This window comes from Cryptomeria japonica, chromosome 4 (assembly GCF_030272615.1).
Source record: "Cryptomeria japonica chromosome 4, Sugi_1.0, whole genome shotgun sequence".
Classification (NCBI taxonomy): Eukaryota; Viridiplantae; Streptophyta; class Pinopsida; order Cupressales; family Cupressaceae; genus Cryptomeria; species Cryptomeria japonica.
The window spans coordinates 615,011,048-615,030,213 of record NC_081408.1 but is presented as its reverse complement, the minus strand read 5'-3'; the positions used below and the strand labels follow the sequence as shown (position 1 = coordinate 615,030,213).

Here is a 19,166-nt window from a genome sequence, read left to right as displayed (position 1 = left end):
GTTCAAACCACATACCTTAGGGATTTAGATCTTCCTAAGAAATTTAATACATGAAACTTGTCTCACATTAGTCATTATGATATATAATCAAATTAAGATACATATTTTCAAGCTCAATAACATGTACAATAGTTATATGAGATATTATATTCAATGAATAGTACTCTACATGATTAATACATTTTGCTCTAGACTACATGGGTTTCATTTCAAATGTCATAGGGTGTAAGGCCCACATATGTCACACAACTTTTTATAGTAATAAATGGCTTGTCTAAGTGGCATGCCATACTAGATTTAATGCACACAATTAATCATTACAAGGAATCATGCTCAATAATATTTTAATTATCTGACAATTAAACCAAATTCGTAGAAAATACAAACCCCAGTTTCAAGAAAGGATGCACAAGATTTCCAAACTACCCATACTTTCATGAATATAATGAAATAAATTTGACAGATATGCTCATTTACATACCCTTCTAATATCATTTACTTCTATGAATAAATATCTCTCATATAAACTTTTACATATTTGTAAATGTATGTAAATGCTCAATAAATAGAAGTTCCACTCTATATAATATATCATGAACAACATAACTTGAGGTACACTCATGTCTTTCAACAAAGAAAACATAGATAAAATCACCGTGAGTAGAAATAGTTCATGTCAGGGCCTTACTCAAGGTTTTATATTGAGAAGACTATCTAAACTTTACTCCTAAGATTCTTGCACAACAAGGTTGTATACTTGCAATCTTCTCTAAAACCAATTCAAGATTTCCTTGTTAATAATTGATGATAGAGCTCCCAAAAATAAATAAAATCCCTTTCTAAACTCTTTTTATCTCCATGTCATAAGAATTTGTCCCATACAATAATTCCCTTGAGCTCTTAATGCAACTAATACCCAAATAAAATATAGAACAATAAATGAAACTCTAGTTTTAGGTTCTTTCCATCATCTGGGTATAGTGGAATGAAGGCTATATAACCCTATAAGGGTAGGGTAGGAATAGAATGTTGTAACAAAGACCACACTATACTAGCCCTAATATAGTGAGGTGAAGGTCATCCATCCATCATTCAAAATAGATCTCAAAACTTAATACCCTAATATTTAGGGCCATTAAAGAAAATAATAACACTCTCTTATACTTTTAATTCAAATATTCATTTCTATCCATACAATGACAACGCCAAACATCACATGGATTTAGTGATGAGTGTGGTTTATGATATAAAATGGGTTAGGACAAATATTAGGCATTTTAAATATGCAAGCTCATACCTAGTGTCATATCAACTTTTATATGTGTAAGCTTATAAATATCATGACAATGACATACATTGTCTTGACTTGCCAAATGACTTATATTTTAAGCAAAGTTTTGACATCATGTCAATGACCAACAAATGAGAATAGAGAGTAGTACTAAATAATAAAAAACTTATTAAGACACTAGTTACCATGCCATCTACTACCATGCTTTATTTATGACCCCATCCTCCCTCATGACATTCTTCTTCCAATTAAGGACAAGGTACCTTATAACCATAACTCAACAAACAAATAAGTCAATAATCCATCATATAATCAAAGTACAAAACCAACAATGCATCAAAAACCTAAACCATATTTATCATAAACAAAACTAAGCCAAATTATCATAAGCATGTTCAAATCATTGTTCCATAACATCCATTACAATATCCAAATGTAGTTTTATCAAAATACATGTAAATGTCATGACCACAACAAATTTGTAACTAATCTTAATTAATTAATTGTGAGGTTTATCATGTACCACATAAAAATGTAATTAGTTACAATATTTAAGTTCGACACGATAATTTACTTGCTCACATTTATTGAAAATAAGATTCATTCAATAACAATTTACATAGTGAGATTATTTTATCTAGATTGGTTTTCCAACTCATCCAACTTAGATTACCATACTTAATATAAAAAATAGATTCAAATTCACTCCATACACTAAATCTTAATTTACAAGTTTTACTAAATTATATCACACTTATTAAATGATTTGTAATAAATTTTCTTTTATATCACCAAAATACATCCTCCAACTTAAATAATTTTTCACAAAACGACATCATATTTATTAAAACGACTAAAATTAAACTATAAGAATATTTTTTGAGTCATTGAGAATATTAATTAATTTTTTCACACAAATATTAAATAATTTTAGTTTAGTTAGTTGAACACAATTGGACTTTTGTTTATGTGTTCCATGGAGATTTAAAATATCTAATAAAAATAATAAATAAATAAAAAGTAAGTCCCAAATATTTATATATTATTGAAAACATTAATTAATTTTTCACACAAATATTAAATAATTGTTGTGTAGTTAGTTGACCACAATGAATAAATAAAAATACAAATAATTATTTTATTAGATGAGGAATATAAAATTACATTAACACTTACTTTACAAATATACTTAATTAAAACGAACACCATTTACCTAGTGAAGGGTGTTATGTTCTTTTGTTTTTGTGATCCACCAAAATTAAAATATCTGATAAAATAAATAAATAGAAAAAAAACTAAAAAATAGTACAACGAATTTGACAACTAAATACACTGTTCTACACAAATTTTTTCCTCTTTCTTCTTATAAATGATAGAAAATTAAAAGCTCCATCGGATTCGAATATACGGCTGTAGAATAAAAATCCAAAACTTTAAAGCTAAACTGACGCTTAATTTAAAATTACACAGCCACGTGGCAGTACGTTTTACGATAAACTGTCTCTCAATTGGAAAATATGCAGCCACGTGGCAGTACGTTTTACTAGCCAGTAACATAAATTCCCGAAGGGGCTCAGAAAGCTTATCTGTGGGACGGTGTACAGGCAGTCCAAGCTCCGTGGAATGAATCTACACTTTAGGCTATTTGCGCCCCTTTAGTAAGCATACATTAGTTGCGATGACGTGGAGTATCAACGTACTGAAATTGACAACTAATAAAAATGAATGAAGGACGATAATGTCGAGTCAGCTTTCACTAGACATTTTGGCGGGGACAAACGTCATTTATTAGTTTTTGTTTTTCTTTTTTCTGAACTGGGTATAGGCGGTTACCCTGGCGGGCAGCCGGTGGACGGAAAAAGAAATCGTTGGGGTTTCTTTCCGCGTGAATGGGCTAAGGTACCACTGTACAAGTCCCTTGTTGCGTGTTGTGTTTGGCGATTTGATTCAAACTATGGGGTGGGGTTTAGGTGTGGTTAGGAAAACCCTAGGCAAGCATCGCGTGAAAGGCAGAATGTACAGATACGGTGATATGGTGGAATTTTTTTTGCTTTACTGCTCAAATTATTGTGGCCATTGACAGCCTGCACTGATTCCTCTATTTTTGTTCATTTTCGGAGCTTTTACTGGTGGAAATTGATGAGAATTTGGGTGGAAATTGAAGGAAAAATGAACGGATCTGGGAAGTAAGCGGAGTTTGAGGTGGTTACGATTTCTCAGAGGGAGATACTGCAAATTTGTACGACAAAACTTCCAAACTTGGTGAGTGGAGTGTACAACGATTTTGTGAATCGTCTGGATGTGGTTTTCACGGTTTGATTTTGGTACGATTGTTGCTTTAAAGGCCGAACTTTGGAAAGGGGCTCTTCGTGATATTTTGACGTTGTATTGGAGGGTTTAGGCGGTTTGCTTGTTGAGGTTCTGAGATTGTCACGCGGCATACTTATGGGCCGTTGAATTTTGGAGGGAATGCTTGTGTGGTAGATCGTCTGGAGCGAATATGCAGGGAAACCAAGCGAATAGAGGAGGAGTTTTCTGTCTGTTGTGTTGTGAGTTGGAAAAATCTGTGTGTAATGAAATGTGGGGTAATGTCTGTATAGCGGCATAGAAGGTCTAGAAGACGATAATTGCAGACCGGAAGTTTGTAGCTTGTTGACGAGAGTTAATATTGCAGGCTTAGGCTTGTAAAGTATCTTACAGCCTAAAATGGTAGCTTACGGCGTTCTTTGCTGTTGCAGATTTAATGTTTAGATATCTAGTGACAAAAGCCTGCTTGAATTTTAAGTTTGCTGATCTAAAGGTTGAGGGAGTTCAAGAAATTTTAAGCACTGATTCAGAGCTGTGATTTATATCATATAGTTTGTGAGAAATGACTTGTACAACGGAAGAGGCACCGTAAAGTTTTGGGAGGTTTGAGCTTCTGAAAGTTCAAAGTTATGGCGAAGCTTGCGATAGTAAAGCGAATAAAATAGGCACAAGAGGGTAGACATTGGAGAGATCAGCGACTTTTGCTGCGAGGCTTGACTATCTGAAGGCAGACGCTTTTTTTTTGTTGGGTTGAAAAAAGGAGTCTGTACAATGGACGGCAAGGCAGGGCCACAGGTGGCTACGCCATTTTTCCAGCATAATCAATTTCTTCCAGGCAGGTTTTTCGACGCTTCTTCGCTTCCTGCGAAGCGTTGCATTGAACCAGCCGATTCATCATGGACTCGAGCAAATTGGCAGCAACAGCAGCAGCAGCAACAACAGCAGCATCGTCGTCATCATCAGCAACAACAACAGCATCAAGTGAATCACTCAACATATGAAGGTTCTAGGGCTAATTGGAACCCTAATTCATGGGAATGGGACAATGTCATGTTTTTGGCAAAGCCTATCCAATCATGCAGTACCAAATCACAGGCTGCTCCTTCGGAGGTCTTGCGACTTGGACTTAGCGATGACACAGGTTTGGATCCTGGAGACAATGGCCTTACATCTCAAGAGCAGAAAAGGAAGCTGGAGGAAGCGACGAAGCCCTTGTTTCCTAGCAAAGATTCATCAGAAGAGGATGATGCTGATGGTAACCTGGCATTGAAGCTTGGAGCGAGTTGTTACTCTTATGCTGATGATGCAAGTTCGTCCAGGCAGATAAAGCGTGTAAGATCAGGCTCTCCGGGTAGCTCTTATCCTATGTGTCAAGTAGATGACTGCCGCGGTGATCTCACTGCTGCTAAGGACTACCACAGGCGCCACAAAGTCTGCGAGGCCCATTCTAAGGCTTCAAAAGCCCTCGTTGGTAATCTAATGCAGCGGTTTTGCCAGCAGTGCAGCAGGTTGGAATACTTTTGTATATGATGATTCTACATCATACGTTTCCAAATTTTTTATTTAGACTTGTAAAATTCCATTGGGAGAAAGTAAACTCAAAATATAATTGATTCATAGATAGCAGAGATCAGATTTAAATTCTCACTATCAAAAATGCTTTGCAGTTTACACGAGTTTTTTGTGTAATTCTATTATTATTTGTATCGCGGTTATCAGATTTTTTGTTTAGATTCATTCCGTTTGTTTTACAGGTTTCAGAAGATTGTTAATTATTTGGCATGATTCTTTGTTTGACTGGCTTTGAAAATTTCTTTCTTTTTCCGATTCACTTTTTTTTCTAGGGTTTGATTTTATGAAATTCCTGTAGCTTATAAATGCCTGCACTGTTCAGATTTCATCCGCTTCCAGAATTTGATGAGGGAAAAAGAAGCTGTAGACGAAGACTTGCAGGACATAACAGGCGGAGGCGAAAGACACAGCCCGAGGATGCGTTGTCCCGGGGGCTGTTAGCTGCTGCTGCTGCTAGCCAGGACAATGGAGGCTTGGGAAATTTAAACATTGTAAACCTTATCAGCATCCTATCACGACTTCAAGGTGAAGGCTACTTCTCACTTTTGGTCTTGAAATCCTGACTTTTGAAGTACTCTATATTGATTTTGCATTAAAATTTAATTCCAGGCAATAGTTCCACAGTGGGGAAGCTATCATCGGATAGAGATCAGTTACTTCAGTTATTGAACAAGATTATCTCGGTTTCTTCTTCCTCAGAAAAAATGGTTGGGTCTTCATTGGGTTTTGATCTTAACATTGCTCAAGGCATACAGCAATCCCCTAGGCTAGATGATCCCAAGGCAAATGGCCATCAATCCTCCTCACCCACTACTGCAGAAGCAATGGCAATCCTTTCAGGCTTGACAGGCTCTTCGCCTGAAGCCCTTACTACCATTCTGAGTAACACCCTTGCTGCTGAGCTTGTTACTAATTTTAAGGCAGCACCTTCACCTCCTGCTCCAGTGGCTCCTACAAAAACTCAAGAGAACATTTTACAAACTCAGAAGTCCAACATCTTCTTTGGTTCTGTAAAGACCAATTCCAGCCCCCCTGATAGGGTTTCTGAGCAAGCTCTCCCGCAGTCAGTGTCATTGCAGCTGTTCAATTCTTCTGATAGAATCAACCCTACTCAGAATGGCATTGTCCGAAAATATTTTTCTTCTGATAGCAGTAATCCTACTGATGAAAGATCTCCATCTTCCTCACCTCCTCTTGTGCATAAACTGTTTCCTTTGCATTCTGGACAAGAAGGCAGAGAGAATGATAGCATTTCCATTTGCAAGGATGATAATCTAGCTCTAGATGCAAGCCCTAGCAACGATGGGTACTTGACATACAATCTTTCAAAGGTTGGGAATAGGATGCCTAACCAGAATTTAGTGTCAAGATCACCATTTCAAGGTGCAGAATCAAGGTCTCCTGCACCATTGGCTGGTTATACTTCATCCTCTTCTGGATCAGATCTGTCTCCAGTTAGCTCTAATTCAGATTCACAGGTATATGGTCTAAACCATCTTGCTTAAATGAATTGCTGCCACCGATACTCAACTTGATATTTGCAAGTGCTCAAAGGGGTAGTCTCTGTATTATTTTGTGCACTTAAAAAAGAGATATTGCAGGAATAATCATCTTTAAGTATTATTCTTGAATATTATGACAGGAACGAACAGGGCGAATTATTTTCAAGCTATTTGACAAAGATCCAAGCAACTTACCTTTGCAATTGCGCTCACAGGTAAATATTCTGGTATAAATTCACTTTCTTAATGCCTATAGAGTTTTAAAAAATCAACTTACAAGAATTGGATAAATTTTTACTGCAGATTCTGGAGTGGCTTTCTAATAGCCCTTCTGACATGGAGAGTTACATAAAGCCTGGATGTGTGATGCTTTCCATATTTGTCTCAATGCCATCTGCCAGCTGGGACTGTGTATGTATCAATACTTGTTTAGCTCCTGTGAAATATTCCTGTCTATCAAAAGAAATATTAACAATTACTTGGAGGAGTTTTATAAACCAATCTGTAGTTGTAAATATGCCTATATGATGGTAAAATCCCACAGATTTAAAATTGTCTCAAACTTGGGATGATAAGAGGCACAGATAGGTGCTGGTACAAGATTTAGAATATAAACCAGCAATTATAATGGTAGATTCATACATTTTATTCAAATTAAAATGACAAAAAGGATAAAAATATGAAAAAAAGAAGTGAAATAGGACTACTATAGGTGTATCAGCATAAGATGCTTGCTCCAAGAAAAGACTTTCCTGTTAGTAGCATCAGAAGAAACAAACATGTCTTACAAGGGTACATCCAATAAGTTTCATCACAGCAAGTGGGATAGGTGCACTGTGAGATTGTTTATATTTATATTCCCGTGCTGCAGAAATTACTAGGTAAAAAAAAGGTTAGCAAAAACATATAGTTATGTATGCGTATTATCTTAAATGAATAAGTATGTATATTATCTTGCTATAGCATTCCATGCATGTTGGTACGAAACAGAAGTTTTTCCACATCTAATTTATTTATACGGGATTAAAAGGTCTTATGAAATACCAGGCTATGGAGGGTATTATTTATAAAGAAATCATGTGGTATTGTTTTATTGATTGGGAGAAGCCTTGTCAACTAGAAGTTTTGTTTTGACAAGATTGATTTTGTTGAGTTGATTGATACTTAAAATCCCTATTTTGAATCTTGCAGCTACGTGACGACTTGCAACAACGCCTGAAAGTACTTGTGGAGGATGCCAGCACTGATTTCTGGAGAACTGGCCGAGTATTGGTTCAAGCTGAGCAGCAATTAGCTTCTCTCAAGGATGGTAATCAAGCAGCAATGAATAAACTTAGGTTTCTTGTAGATGTTATATCTCTCTTAATTCTCTGATGCATGTATGCTATCCAAATGTTATAAATGTTACTAAAATTAATATGTCATCTAATTCTTGTGCATGACATTCTTTTACAGGTAAGCTTAGGCTGTGCAGATCTTGGAGGTCATGGAACTCTCCAGAAATTTACTATGTGCTACCCATAGCTGTTATAGCAGGCCAAGAAACCATTCTTACCTTGAGAGGCCATAATTTGGCTGCCCCTGATACAAAGTAAGTTTTGCAATTGAGTCATTTTGTATTCTACTTGGATTGAGTTGTCACACAATCAATTCTAATACTTTCAGGGAGTTGTAAATGCAGGATTCTTTGTGCCTATAGGGGGAAGTATGTCTCCAAGGATGTTCTTCAAGGAGACAATACTACAATGAGCTGCTCGGAAAGTACACTAACTAATCCCAGGGTGCAAAAGTTCACATTTTCTGGGGGGTCAGCAAATGTTTTTGGTCGTTGTTTCATAGAGGTGGTTTCTGACTCAAATTCTGTTTCAGGCATGTTTTGCTTTTAATTATTTGTTTTATGGAATATTATGCTTCTGTAGCTGTCCTGATAAAGTGTGTTTGGTTCTGGTGCTATGTAGGTGGAAAATGGTTTAAAGGGCAACAGCTTTCCTGTTATTGTTGCAGATGCTGCCATATGTAGAGAGTTACAAAGTCTTGAATCTGCATTTGAAGATGAATTCCTTGAGGACAAATCATGCATGCTAGTAACAGAGCATTTACAAGCGAATTCTCAAGATTACAGTAAAGTGAGATCAAGGGAAGAGGTTATTAACTTTTTAAATGAGTTGGGATGGCTCTTCCAGAGAAGCAGCAGGCAGCAAGCAGGGGCAAAATTTGCCAGTAAACCTATTTTGCCTGAATTTTCATCTGACCGCTTCAAGTCTATTTTCATATATGCTGTGGAAAGGGACTGGTGTGCTCTTGTTAAGAAGCTTTTGGATATATTTTTTGAAATGGCTGCTGGGCAGGAATCATCCAACGATGTCTTGCTGGAAACTAATCCATTGCACAGGGCAGTGAAAAAGAATTGCAAGGAAATGGTGATGTTGCTCCTAAACTATGACATCTCAACAAGTTCTTTTTCATCGAAGTATATTTTCCATCCAAAGTTAGCTGGTCCAGGTGACCTTACACCACTGCATTTGGCAGCTAGTATGGAGAACTATGAGCTCCTGGTAGATGCATTGACAAGCGATCCACAGAATGTAAGTAAAATTAGGATATTCCTTGTTTGGAAATTAACATAACAGTAAAGATAGGGTGTTTCTGTGTTCTGATGACAAAACTGTTTGTTGTTTTTCTAGGTTGGGTTGCAATCGTGGAATACAGTCTTGGATGCAAGTGGTCAAACCCCTTATGCATATGCCTTGATGAGAAACAATCACTCATATAACAGATTGGTTGAAAGAAAACTGTCAGATAGGAGGAATTCTCAGGTGTCAGTTACAGTCACCAACATAGGAACACCTGAAAAGGAGTCTGTGACAGAAGGAATTGTTGGAACTTTGCAATCAAAGACACTTTCTATAATATCATCACAGCAGAAGCTTCCACAAACCTGTGCTCAGTGTGCAAGTCTTGCCAACAGGAGACTAAGAAGGGTAGCTGGTAATCAAGGAGTCTTATATCGGCCTTACATGCTTACCATGCTGGCTATTGCAGCAGTATGTGTATGTGTTTGCCTTCTGTTCAAGGGACCCCCACGTATTGGTTCAATTGCACCATTCAAGTGGGAAAATATTGGTTTCGGCTATATGTAATATACCAACACTGGAGATGTCTTATTTCAGAAAGTATAAAATTATCACTGCCATTCTCTGCCCTATCATCATGTTCTAGAGTAATTCAGACATCCCATTGATGGGCAATCATTACTACCACCAAAAGAACTATTAATGCTTATTCCTTAACATGTGCTGACTACAAGGTAGCAACCTTATCTCATACCGTTCAACCCCAAATGCTGTAACAAATGGCTTGAAAGTTCTAAAAGTGCATATTCATCAGGGTTGGTGCCGCCAGGGTATTTTTGGTGTGGATAAGACAGCCAGACTTGGAAGCCTTGATCGATGCATAGCACAAACATTTTGATTTTTAATACACAGGATATGGTTCATACAAAAGCCGAGGAAATAAAGAACAGACAACCAATGTCTGTATAATTGTGGGTGACATCTCAAATGCTGCAGCTTATTTTTCTTGTTCAGGACTAGTGCTATTGCCTATTATCGATGCTTGGAATTTGGTTTAAAGTGACTATCACAGCTGAAATGGCAAGTCTGCCGAGTTCTTTTATTCTGTGATAACACTAGCGTTCACAATGGCTAGGAAAAATTTTGGCTAAATAAGCCCTTCGTTAGCTTCCATAAGTCTTATTCTTTGTGATCTTATCCTTGTAAAATAAGAACTATTATTACCTTATTTTTTGAGCTGGTTTTGAGAACCCAGTTATGGTCAAATGTGGGACTTAAAAATAGAAAGGTGGTGAAAAATTATCTTCTTGTTGTATAAATATATAGTTTTTGGGTTTTCACATCATACAAGTATTGTTTATTCAACATTTTAATTAATAATCTGTATCAATCATTTAATTTGAATAATAATTAATTGAAATTCAAATAAGTAGTGTTTACATTCGAGTAATTGGTCAAATGTTTATCCAGTATGCATGCTAGATAGCCATTGCCATTTCCAGGAAACTCAGAAGGGACATGTCCAGCCGGCCCTAGCAATTTGCTTTTAATGCGCATGACAGTCAACAGGAGCAAGAGCATTTGGTGGGGTTAATTTTATATTCTAGTGCATCATCTTTTTTTGTCGACAGTTAAAATATTCCTAAAAGCTTAGGCGCGTGGAGTGGAACTTAAGTCATAATGCATAAAGATTTTTGTCCTCGTTAAAGATATAAAAAACAAGGCGTCAACAAGAGCTAGTGCTTTCAAAGAAAATAAAATGTTTAATTAACCGTTCGTTATGCATTTGTTTTAGGCAAAGTAGGTTGAAATGCCGAAGACCAGTAGCAATCCAACAATGAAACGCCATTAAAACACGTGAGATTCACGGCAAACGAATCAAAAGCTGTTCCATTGCACGTTTGTTGTGTACCAAACGTCAGGATTTAAGAGGAGCAATAAGTTTCGAGAAGAGGACCTTAGGCGGTGCCACCGACCATGAACTGGTACACAGATACTTTGATTTTTGGAAGTCACTTAAATTAAGTCCATTAAAATATAGCGATTTGGACCTGTCTAGTCTGTTACTTTTAGAATAAAACGTCTTCAATCGGCTATTTACTAGTGGCAAGAAATTGCGGGAATCCAGATGATGTCTGGCCAACGTACTATCATTTATTGTGGGGGCCATCTATATAGTCCACTTGCGTCCGGACGACTTTGAATCAAGCTCGGGAGTCGATCCTGAATCCGTGGGTAGGTTGCTCCTCCAATAACTGGTACACAAAATGAAATGATTTACCAAATAACTGGTACACAAAATGAAATGATTTTATCGAACAGTTAAAGATTCTTTTTGATAATGGATCAGGCCGTGGGCAGAATTTAAATTATAAACAGTAACGATTTAGATATTTTTTTGAAGACTTCTCATGTTTATCTTGATTTAACAGTCTTGTTTATCTTTTCAATTTTGTTTTTTAAATAAATTTATCACGACATGTTTTTTTAATGTTTGTTCATAATTGATGTGGATGTCCTTGTTTAAGGATATTTAAAGATGGATGGCCATTTTTTTTATATAATTAGGTTTGTGTATTTAAAATAAGTTTATCGATCTTGTGAAAAAATTGGATGTTTGTATAATTAAAATATTATCATAAATTTTTGTAAGTATAAATTCTTTTTGCATTTATCCATCTACCTATCCATAACTTGGGCACTTTCTATCCATCTACCTATTTAACTTGGGCACTTTCTATCCATCCAAACCACCTAAACAGCACCTGAAAATACAGTTTTTTTCATTTATTAAATAAATTGAAAATCAAAACAAAGTTATATTCTGATTTTCAAATTTTTAAATAAATGAAAAAAATTGTCTTATCAAATGTAATTTAAGTAGCTGTATTGACAATTTCTTTAACTTAGATGCATGTACTTACAATATTATCTTCTATTTTTAGTTTTACTAAAACGATATAAACCCTCTTCTCAATCTTTTTTAAACATAATCTCTACACCGTAGAATCATTCTCAATAGTTTTTATATGTTCTCTCTCTATAGAGTAGAATAATACTTGAAATATTATGCTCTTCAATTTTTATCATGTATGATAAAAAGTATAAACCTTCTTGTTGGTCTCATCCATCTACCTATTTAACTTGTGATGTCTGTGAAGCTTCAAAAACTGTGAGTTAATTTCCTACAGGTGTCCGTCATATCTATTACTATGTATCTTGTTGCTATGTTCAATGAGCTGGTTGGATCAGCTGATTGTACAATTCTTTGGTTACATTTTACGAATGGATGGATAAATAAACCTTGTATTACGACTTTGTATTGTGAGCTGGTTGATCCAACTGTATCTATATAATTTGAACTTATTCATTCTTTTTTGTACAATCCTATCTATGAACTCTTTTTTATTTTCTTTATAATCTTTTTATGCTTTTGATGAATATAAAAAAACAAATTAAAAATGTAGAATCTTGATAAAACAATCTCTATTAAAGCTAGTCCCAATTCAATGTTCTTGATAAAGACTTACAATTGTACGAAGGGTGTCGATCGATATGTTTTACCATCCCCACCCACCTTTTATAAAACGGGTCGTTGTTTTCCAAGTTCAGAGAACCATTTGCTTGCCTCGATTTTCGACATTAACTGTTAAATCAAACGTTTTTAACAAGAAACTACCTTAGGAAAACAGTACGCCATATATAATAATTACATCCAAAGCAATCATCGATTGGAAATCTCCAATAATAGGAATCAGTTTAATAGTTTAGAAAACACATTTCCTACTAATAATTCAATCCTCTACATAAAAAATATAATTATAAAAATACACAATCATAATCGCCGCTTTCTTTATACCACTTAAGGTACCTGTCTCTTCTCTTTTGTTGAATTTTATACCCTAGTCTGGATGTCAAAAGCACGTGTGAAGATAGTCCTAACCTGCGATAGGACAGTAAAATGTCTCTGTATGGCGAGCAGTCCAGGCGACAGCTGTAACCCATAAATTTACGTCGGACTGTGGGCCCATTTTTCACCAGTACGGAAAATTATCTTCCCCACGTCTGTTCAGAACGAATCTAGACCGTCCGTACATGAGTAGTTGGAGGCAGATGAGGCACTGCGCTAGTTTAGCCGGTAAATGCGACGGCGCGTCTTAAGCGTCAGGTCATGTGAGCGCAATAGTAGCCGTCGATGAGGCGCTAAAGTTAATCCGTTTTCTCAGGGGCCTAGAAGATTTTTACATCATTATTCTGTGGTGGAACGAATTCCAATGGACGTACACAAATGACGTCCCGTACTGTGGAAAACAACTGGATAGCTGTCAGATACTTGTCCCTTGGGTTTATTGAGGATCAGGACTTCATACTTATTACCCATGCTTTGCTTTTTGAGATAAGGAAGGAAGGATGGAAGGAGTAAGGACTAGGGTCAAGTATGGCGTGGGTATGTACTAGAATGTCCCCACCACCATTGAAAAGGTTGCATCCCACCACAATGTGAATCCCATTAGAGGGGAAAGGGCACTTGGGGGTGAGACGACATCATTTCATTGAGCCCTAAGATCAGTCTATTAAGGCAGGTCTTTGCCAACAAACTAAGCATACATAGTATATTTGCATTGAATAATAAGTGAGAGGGGTCCACTCACATAGTATAGTATATTAGGGGTGCTTAACCACTGAAAATGAATGCATTGGATTGTTGACTTGGACACTCACTTTTTATCTATTTTATTCATCTATTTACCATTCATTCTATTTGGGTATAACTTTTTGACTTCTTTTTATTGACTTATATTTTGTTTATGAGAAATGGTCTTTATCAATTTATATTTGGTTCACAAAAATGCATCTCTCATGGACATGAATGATTTTGTTAGACTTATAGTGTCTAAGAGATGCTACTTATAAGGGTCATACATTAAGACTTCTTGTGTCACCTTTTGCATTAGGGGAGAAAGCCTTATAGTGGAGCACCCTAACTTTGTGCCTCCCAAAATCTACCTTAGATATTGGTGCTAACATATTTCAACCATTTTTGCAGGCCATCATTTAAATTTTTCATTTTTCATATATAGTCAGGACTATATATTTAACTTTGATTTTTCTTCATTTTTTCAACTTGCGTCTTGCCACATGGCAATCTGTGATTCGCTCGCAGGGTCCACTATTCGCCACCTGGGACGACACCTCACTTATCCGCCACTTGTCGGCCATGCGGACCGCCACTGGATTGCTCTGTCATTGCCACCTCTGCAAGATCCACCAGCTCACCTGCCACCCGGATCTGCCATCTCATCTTTCGTCGTTTCGCGAAGGGTAACCTTCATGCATCTTCGCTTCGCGAAACAGTGCTAGTCGTCGATCACCATCGATCTTGCTCGATATTTAACTTTTCATTGTTTCACGAAGGGTAACTGGCATGCATCTTCGCTTCACGAAATAGCGCCAGTCGTTCGATCGCCTCAAACTTGCACACTCTTTAATTCTCCTTCTTACTGCAAAATTCACTTACCCCGGGAACCGTGCACATGCGGGGTTCATCTGGTCGCCAGCTAGCCTCCTCGCCTCAAGATTCGTGCATGCGCGTGTGGGGTATACTGGGCGCCCAACCGACACCTTGTGTCAAAAGCCTTCAAGGCTTTGACATTATAGTTTGGTAGAGCTTTACATTTAAATACTAAAATTTCCGCCCCCTCAGCCAATGTGGGATTAATAACTTATGCCTAGGAATGCATTTTTAGAAAGTTTTTGAGACTGCCTGGAAGTTTCATTTGCCAATGGAATTTCCTTTGACTTACTGCCTTCCTCCTTTGCCACGACTAATCGACAGGGGAGGATGCTAAAAAAGGTTGTGGACTTTGGCAATACAACTGCAAATGCATTTGCTGAAGATTAAAATGCCTTTGGATTGGCTTATACACCTGGTAATTGCATTTGATTTGACTTTTAAATGCCCATTTCATTAACCACGCAGAAGCGGAGATGCAAACCTGTTAATTGCATTGATTTGAAAATTTATAAGCACCCTCTTTAACCACCACGTGCCTGTGAAGATGCTGGCAAAGTCGTGGAGTCTGGCTTTATGCGAGCCGTTGCATTTGCTGGATGTTTTCTCTGCCATTTCCATCATCCACGATAGAAGGGGGAGAAATGTTGGAGATACACCTGTTGATTTGCATTGCTTTGGATTTATTAAAAGCCTTTCCCAATAGCCACGTTTTACTTATGCTTAAAGCATTCGCTGCTACTTGCAATTTGCTGAAAGTTTCTAATGTCTTTTCAACCTGCACTTCTAATTTAACATGGGAGGATGTTGGCTGGCATTTCACATGCCAATTACATTTGCCTTGAAATTTTTTGAGACCAGCCTGCCACGCGATCCCTAGGAGGAGCAATGCATTTACCTGAAAGCTTATGAAAGTCTTTCACCTCAACGCCAAATTGGGGGAAGATGCTAGTAAAAGTTATGGGTTTTGGCAATACATCTACCAATTTTATTTTTTGGCATAGAAAGTCGAAACCAGTGCAAACTATGGGCAATTACAACTTTGACACATGGATTGCAAAGAGGAGTTGCTGAAGTAATTTGGCTGATTGGATTTGCCGGTAGTCTTGATTAATCAATTTCACCAGCATCAAGTTTTAGATTCCATTCTTGTACAACCTCAAATACTATCTTTCCTTGATCATGAATACACCTTCTTGTTATATCTTGTTCAATGGTATTGCCTCCATGGGTTTTCTCCCACAAACAATGAATACCTTCTCCAACAGAACCTTGAAAAGGAACACACTGTGGACATTGAGCTCCCATTTTCAAAGGCAATTTGTTCATCTTTTCCCAGCAATTTGCCCATGAATAAGCACCTCAGAAGAATTTAGATTTTGAAGCTTTACAATCCCTGAGGCCACATTTCTATATATTCTACAATAATTTAAAGTAGCATCACCTTCTTTAATCTCCATACCTTTATTCATCATGATGCCACGTACTAAGAACATTTTCGCCATAGAACCAACACTGCAAGGGCATGAGCCAGGTCGGGCCCCAAAGTGGGTCTGACTAAAAAAAAAATCATTTTCATGCAACTGACCTTCGAAATGCCTCAAGAACCTTAAACATACCTCAGGAGTTGATCGACATAGTTTTTTGATCATTAAACGAAGTTTTGCAACTTTCAGGCGCCTGCGCCACATTTTCGCATTTAATCTCAAAGATGTAATTTTCAAACTGGTCAAAACACCTTTCTGGACTTCACAAACTAACAGGCGTATTGTCTGATATACAAACATTCACTCTGCCAAGACATTTCTCAAGATGAAGCTCGGGTGAAGAATTATTAACGGTCAAAGATGACCATTTGGCTCTGTCAGCACTATGAACCTGATAAAATCAATGTGCAAGGACCTCAAGGTGCCTTTACTAAAAATATCAAACGATCTCCATAGACCCCCAAATCTGGGGCATAGATACCTTGAAGTACAAAGAAGACCTTAGAATTCTCAGTTAGACCAAAAGGCTTACTGGGTGCAAATGGTGGGTTCATGAAAATGGCCACTTAAAAAGATGTAACAATGAAAATTCTGAAAACTGAATGAAGTGGCTCAAGAAATCATCTTGGAAAACTGATCAAACGAATTCATAAAGACCCGAAACTTGGCATGGAGGAACACTTATATGCATACAATTCAATGCACTTTGAATTTTAGCATGATGATCAACTGGTCAAAAGGTATAGGAGCTCAAAGTAGGCTACTTAATAAAATCTGCATTTGCACCTATGATGGACTTTCAGCTCACCCCTTGAAATGGGTACCTGATAAATTGATCCAAACTAAATTCTGAGAGTTGCAAAACACTTCATAGGCCAAATGAAAGGTTTACAACAAGTTTCAAATCTTTACCTCTTGATGATTAACTGGCTCCATTTTGCATGCCCTCAAAGTAGGTCTATTAGGTTGATTCATTAGGTGGTCATTTGAAAGTGCAGATGCAAAATTTTGAAATGGGCCTCTCAAATTCACCAAATTTAATGAGTCCCAACACTAGTATGGAAATCTTATTGTTTGTTTGATGTTGTTTTTCATTAATGAAACTCTCGGTTTTGGGAAGAGAGTGGACATTTGATATCCTGGTAGGAAGACAAGTGAAACAATATATTTCTATATTGGGTAGTCAGCGAGATGATAAGGTATGGGGTTAATTCAAGCCATTCCATAAGGCTATGAATTCTTGAATTCTAGAGAGAGGGTTCCAAAGAAAATTGTTGAGAAATACTCAACCGAGATATGCTTCATGGTTAAAAAAGATGAAACTTTGATGGAAGTTTTCAAGCCTCGAAAGATATGGATTGAAGAGATGGGTTATGAATTTGATGCACAGATTCTAGATGCTTATGCAAAGATGTTAATTGATGCACCTATTGATGAAGTTGAGGAATCCTTTGGTACTGCAAAACAAAAAAAGTAAGAGGTTGAAACTGAGTTTAACAAGAAGAAGAGGGAGAAACATAAGAGAAAGGCAAGCAAATTTGTTGAACGGGTTTCCCAGGATATCAAGGCATTAATTGATTTTGTTCCAGAAAAATGAAGGATGAGGAAAGAGCCTAAAGTTTTTATTGAGCATATTGCATCAGACTCTGGATCTGAGGACGACACACCCTTAGCATTCAAGAGGGTATTGAGGAAGAAAAGTAAAGAATCTAAGGAGGAAGCAAGGAAGCAACCGGTTAGGAAGGTTACAATCAAGGTACCCGCACAGAAGTGAGCTCCAAAGGAAACACCTTCTGCACCATCTGGTATTGGAAGGAGAAAGAAGATGGATGATACTGATCTAGCACTTGTCACTAGTAATGTAAGTATTATTCCACCCAATACTTGTGCATAATTGGTTGATGAAATTACTAAGGATGGTATGTTGAAAAATGTACAATTATATTATGAGCATTTAGATAATGATGAACAGAGTATCTGCTAAGAGAGCAGATACTGAGTCAGAGAAGAAGGAGATTAATGATAAGCTGAAGTTGGTTGATAATGCTTTGAGGCAATGTACTAATATTTACAAAGTATGTTGTGACACAGGTTTACTTACAACGGATTTAGATAAAAGGATTAAGGATACTTAGGAGAATATTGTAGGTATAGTCAATTCTTTTCATGGCTCAAATTATTTGACTACATCTATTGATGGCCAGATTTTGGTTTTGGAAACTCAAGTTTCAGCTCTTGAGAGGGATAAAGATAAAATTATAAGGAGATCTAGAGGTCTTAGAGGATTGGTGAGTCCCCGGTTGGACTCATTAAATGTACATAAGGAGTGTATTGATATGGTTGGTAAGCTCACACCAACAGAGCTTAAGGATAAAGAGTCATATGCCCATATGCTTAATGGACTTGTATCTATTTTTGGCACACTCAAATCAAGTTGGGATACCTATCTAGAGCTTTTGGAGAAAGCCTATACAAAATATTTTAAATATATTCAGCTTCGGTAAGGTGTTTTGGGACATTATTTGTACAATCTTTCATTCTTTGTCTTGGTTTTTTGGTATTTTTTGGCATTGATGTCAAAGGGGGAGGTATAGGTGAAAAATATATTCTTGACATCAGGAGATATGGAGGTATGTAGTATTTTGTTCAGATCATGATCACAAAAGGATATTCAGCTCAGGGGGAGCAGTCGCAAGATGAAACCGGTAGATGGAAACCATTATCATTTTTCACACGAGTGTTACCATCAATGCCAAAGGGGGAGATTGTTGGCAATTGACACTCATTTGATTTTTTTCAATATGTTATTTGATGCCAACATGTTCCGGCTTTCATATGTTAGTTTGGTTGTTTACAGGCAGACACTTCACCGGCACCGGCACCGTCAGGTATCTTCACCGGTAGGAGGAACTCTATGGGTAT

The 19,166-nt window shown here is 37.0% G+C and overlaps 1 protein-coding gene across 1 annotated transcript; it reads left to right on the top strand.

Moving 5' to 3' along the window:
• Nucleotides 1–3,196: 3,196 nt before the first annotated feature.
• Nucleotides 3,197–10,473, top strand: LOC131050098 (squamosa promoter-binding-like protein 16). The gene is made up of 10 exons (XM_057984248.2): nt 3,197–5,106; nt 5,493–5,695; nt 5,780–6,648; nt 6,813–6,887; nt 6,976–7,083; nt 7,864–7,981; nt 8,128–8,263; nt 8,354–8,513; nt 8,631–9,257; nt 9,357–10,473. Exons 1-10 carry the CDS (start codon nt 4,370–4,372, stop codon nt 9,810–9,812), a joined length of 3,489 nt encoding a protein of 1,162 aa, XP_057840231.2. The 5' UTR covers nt 3,197–4,369; the 3' UTR covers nt 9,813–10,473.
• The last annotated feature ends 8,693 nt before the right edge of the window (nt 10,474–19,166 follow it).